Source organism: Buceros rhinoceros, unplaced genomic scaffold (genome assembly GCF_000710305.1).
Source record: "Buceros rhinoceros silvestris isolate BGI_N320 unplaced genomic scaffold, ASM71030v1 scaffold1621, whole genome shotgun sequence".
Lineage (NCBI taxonomy): Eukaryota > Metazoa > Chordata > Aves > Bucerotiformes > Bucerotidae > Buceros > Buceros rhinoceros.
The window spans coordinates 35,413-40,577 of record NW_010392287.1 but is presented as its reverse complement, the minus strand read 5'-3'; the positions used below and the strand labels follow the sequence as shown (position 1 = coordinate 40,577).

Sequence of the window (5,165 nt, the reverse complement as noted above, 5' to 3'; positions counted from 1 at the left end):
GTGGCGGGGAGCCATGCCCAAGGGCAGGTGGGCCAACCCCAGCCAGGAGCAGGACGGAGCCTGGGTGAGCCCCCGTGTCCCTCGCAGGACTTTTTTCTCCTTAAACTCCAAAAAGCGCTGGTTGCTCTGTTTGCATAAGTGGTTTTGCAAGATGGATTAACTGTTTATAAACAGTTTTCAGGAAGATTCTGGAGAAACTATATTCTTGTCTGGTTCCTACATCGTAAGATACTTTATGATAGGGGTTGTGTCGGGTGAGGGAGGCTCCTCATTTTTCCAGAGGCCACTAGGTGCTGCTGCAATCCAAATAATAACAAATAAATGGGAAAATACGATCTTGCCCATATTTCTGATCAGATTTATTTGGGTTTTTGTTGTTGGCTTTTTTTTTTTTTAAATGGCTCACAATTTTCATTACTTTATAGTTTGCTCATGCTGGAATATGCCTGAGTCAACCTGAGTCAGAGACAAGCTCTGCACTAAAGCAGGTCCAGGACTCGGGAGCAGCTCGGTATATCGAGGACAGACTGCCACGGGCGTACAGGACCCGGGAGCAGGTGAGTTACTGTGGCAATACAGTCAATTTACTGAGCTCCTTCTTGCAAGTTCCACTTGCTAAGTGATCTGAGTAAGAATATATATAAGTTACAAGTAAGACTAGCACTTTGGAAACAAACAAAATACAGTATATTAAAATCACGAGTATTTAAAATGTTACAATTCCAAAAGCACGTTTTTATGTCCTTATTTTATCATCACACTGAGCTTTGCTGTACCCACCCACTTTGTGCACAGAACGTTTTCTATTTCCCTTTCTATAAGGACGGCAATTATATTGAGTTCATTTCACAGATTTTGCTGCAATGAGGAGCAGAAATGGGCTAGGAAGGCGTATTTAAAGGGGAACCCTGGGGCTAGTGAAAGGTAGAAGACTGCACTGTAGTGAGTGTACGTTGTGTTGATATTACATCCACCTTTCTGTGGAGCCTCTGGCCTCAGCCACTCTCTGAAAAGGAGAACCAGGTTAAAGAGGACACAGATGCATTAAAGCCCAAAATGTGACATCACAGGAACGATCTGAGGAAGTTTATGTGACATTTAAAAAGTGCTGAGAGTGTGCTGGAAGCACACTACATGTGAAGCTTGGTGTCTCCAATCTCTTTCTCTGTATGAGGGACCTCACTGGCTCTGAGGTTAATTAATTTTCTCAGACATATAGTACTGTTTAAGATTATATTACTGCTTATTCCTTGCTTCATGGTTGTCCTATAATTATTCTAGATTTTCTTTTTTAACCAATGGTTAATAGGAGGAATCTTTCCGGAGATGATATTTAATATTTACCATCTTGGTTTTCAATTTTCCTGCAGCATTTAGGTGCCAGGAATAAGCACTATTCCCAAAATGTTAAGATTGACGTGTAGCTGCTGCAGGGTATTTTCGTAAGCCTTACATTTTACTGACTTAGGAGGTGCTTTTTTTAAACACAAACATGAGAATGCATCCGTTGAATTTACTTATCCATTGAACGACAGTCTGGTTGAATCAGGACGAGAAAACAAGGGTGGCATGTACCTAAAAAAGGTAGAGAATCTGTGTGGTGGGGAGAGATACGACCGTGCTGCTGACTCCATGCAGGCAGATTTTGTCTATGGTGATCCTTCTCGCTGGATTAAGCTGCTTCTTATTTATCCTTAGAACTGGTTCAGATTCACTTACTCTTGGAACATGCTGTTCAAACTGAGTGACATTAAAACTCACTGTTCTGTTTGGAGGTGAATATCATAGCTGGGAGATGAAAAGTGCATTTCACAATGTTAAAAGTAGTAGTTGTTAGAGCATTTCTAGAAAAAACATTAAGTTCTCAACATGAGGCAGGAAAATAATGCTTGGGGAAGGACAGAAGCAATCTAATAGTCCAGAGGAGTTTTCTGTGTCTCAGGTTTTAGCTATTTTAATAATATTGCAATGATGCATAATAAACAAACTTTAAAAAAAAAATATGTTAAATTACTTTAAAATTGGTTCTTTTGCAGTCATCTTTTTATTTTCTAAAACTAGTTTCGTTTGAGAGGCTGGATGAACATTATGTTAAAGAATGAGATTATAAATTAGTTAGGCAATTAAAACCTCCTCCACTTCCCCTGCAACAAGCAGTGTACATGACATTCTGCACATAAATCATAGAGTAATTCAGTTTTGAGGTCCCTTTTGTAGTTCATTTTAATTAGCTTTAGGCTTACTGGTGAATCAAACAAGGCAATCCTGACATATATCTAGTATTTTGCTGCTTGCAGACAGGATGCATCATTTCCTGTTTGAAAATTCACACTTTGTTATTAATCATGTATACATTCAGCAAGTCAGGGGAGTGCAAACCCTCCTGATGATTTGGAAAAAAAAATACAGAGGGTCCACGTTACCCCTATAAAATTATGTGCAGTTGAAGATTTAACATACAAATATGACTTCTGTGTAAGAACACAGGCAGAATATAAGAACTAATATTAGTAGACTCCAAACAAGGTATGTGAAAATTCATAATTTTTCCCCTTATTTGCTTTTTTTCAGAGAGCAGTGAACAACAATTTCCCATTTTCTTCTCATGACAACAGACACTGTCTACAGAATGCAGGAGAGTATTTTGATTTTGTAAGTACCCAGCACTGAGAAAAATCAAGCAAGTCCGTATCTCTCAACCTGCCAGACATTAAACACAGTATCTTCTCTTTCCCCTGGAAAATTATAGATGCTAAAGATTGTGAGGAGAGAAAAATGTGAACAGCAACAAAACCCACACTCTTCATTAGTCCGGGGATGGGACTCCTCTGGGGCTGGAACTCCTCTGGGGCTGGCCCAGGTGTACAGCAACACACACAGTCATAGAGAGCGGCAGAATTCAGGGGGAACAAAAGCCCTGTGATTTAGGCATTTTCTAGTGGTCCCATTTTTTATGTCTTAACATGACTTCATACCCAGTTCTATGCCCTATTGGTCAGCTTAAAGCGATTGGCCTTGTGATGAACTTTGTGTGAGCCACTCATAATTCACAGGCCCACACATTCAGGTCAGACTCCCCTTTACCCAAGTTTAACTAAAATCCGTAGGATACTCACAGTATATCTCCAGAGGGTATTATTTTCCAATCCACATTTCTTTATAAAATACCTCTAAATGTATGTGCAGAAGCCACAACTCTGAATAAAATTTAAATTGGTCTGGGCTTTTCGGTTTGTGCAACAGGTTCATGTTTTTCCACATTTTTTTGTCAAAAAAGGTTGTTGACATCTTCTTAGACAGCAAAAGGGGGAAGCAGCAAATTGTGATACTGAAAATTTGTCTGGCTTTTGGCTCTCTTAAACCTGGATTTTTTGGTGTTCATTATTCTCTGAGTAACCTCCATTTCTGTGCACTTTGTGCAGTGTCTCGTCTACTGATAGACCATAACCCGAAATAAATTTCTGGCGAGCTACGTAGTGTGAAAAGCAGGCTCCATCTCTCTGTGTTTGGACACACATGGAATAGCTTTGAGCCTGTCCCAGTTTCTTTATTTCAGTCTGAACATAAAATAATTAACCTATTTCTTTGGGTTACTCCGCAGATTTGTTTAGCCAAGTATAGCTAAATAGCCTTGAGTATACAGTGTGCTACAGAAACGCAAAGTATGTGTGGTTTATTAGTACTGAGGGCTGGAAGGTCAGCAGATTTCCCGTTATATATGCAGCCAGAAATGTTCATACAGGCAAGTCTGACAATATTATTTTTAACTTGCTGAAGATCAGCCATGAGTTCTTGAAATCACTGTGGTAACAGCTTCGTTAACTTCCCAATGGGGTAGTGACTGCTACAAGATTCATCTGTGGATCTGTGATTGTAAGTCATCTGTTTACGTGACTTTCTTTCAATGCTTTTTTCTAGGGTATGGGCCGGAGGAAGGTGGAACCAGAGAGGCGGCAGCAGAACTCCCAGAACTTCTTACTGTGGGCTCATGAATCAGTCCCTAGCACCAAGGATGGCTTAACCATGTATCAGACATCATTTGTGAAAGGTCAAGTTACTGAGAGCCCGTTTTGTAGGCGATATCCAAAGCACCACTCAGAAAAATGGTGCATTGGCAAAACTGTTCCTGAGAATGAAAAAACCTTCAGCCAAACAAATCGTCTTAATTACCTTTGTAGCACTGACTCTCCATCATCAGAGCATTTACTCGAGAGCTGAACTATTTGTTCCTCAAATGGATGATGAAATAAACACTGCGTAAAGTGAATGTGGTAGTGTAGTGGAGAGCTCATTGAAATCAACCATCGTATGTTACTCTGAAGACATAATATTACTATAAAAATTTTAATGAAGAGGAGCATTATAAGGAAAAGTACCGTGGTACATAATGGCTCTATTAGGAGAACAGAGGTAGTGATTGTACTTGTGTTATCTGATACTGGTTGACCCTCATCTTGACACAAAAGCTCCTTCAGCAGCAGAATCCATGGTATGGCTGCACCTCAACCAGCTGACAGCATCTATGCTGACAGAAGCATATAATGGAACTGGATCTCTGAGGTTTGCCACAACAGGGAGCCAAAACTGCGTGTTCAGGTAAGAAAGAAACTTTTCTGAAATCTTTTGTGGCTGTGAAGGCAGGTTAGCACCCGTTACGGAAAGGAGATAAAAAAGCAGCTGTATATTAGAGTGCTGTGCAGAATAGCTGTAGTGTTGGGTTATAACACAGCGGTTGTGTAAGCAATGAAAGAAAGGATGTTGTCAACAATGTTCACCCGCCTGCGTGTGCACTCACAAAACGTGAGCGTTCCTGTGGATGTGTCATTCATGGCAGTAAGGGGAGAAAAGGCTCAAGCTCAAAGTGAAAGGATTGAGGTTGAGGTGGATCTGAAAAGGACTTATGATTTCGTAGTTACCTGTCCCTCAGGAAGTAAATTTAGAACTAATCCTCCAAGCACACTGCTCCCAGAATACTTGCTGGCTTTAGAATATAGAAGGCATTAGAGTCAGACCTCAAATAACACATTTTCCTGTTCTGGATCACTTCCATTCACTTCAATAAAACAATAGACCAAACTGTGTGTCTTAAAATGTACTAGAAATAAGTTTGTTGCTATGCAAGATAATGTTGACTAAAAAAAATTAAGTGTAAGTTCATGGGATAA

The 5,165-nt window shown here is 40.1% G+C and overlaps 1 protein-coding gene across 1 annotated transcript; it reads left to right on the top strand.

Moving 5' to 3' along the window:
• The first annotated feature begins 13 nt into the window (after nt 1–13).
• TEX36 (testis expressed 36) lies at nt 14–4,218 on the top strand. Its single transcript, XM_010144342.1, has 4 exons — nt 14–64; nt 426–557; nt 2,572–2,652; nt 3,919–4,218. Exons 1-4 carry the CDS (start codon nt 14–16, stop codon nt 4,216–4,218), a joined length of 564 nt encoding a protein of 187 aa, XP_010142644.1.
• The last annotated feature ends 947 nt before the right edge of the window (nt 4,219–5,165 follow it).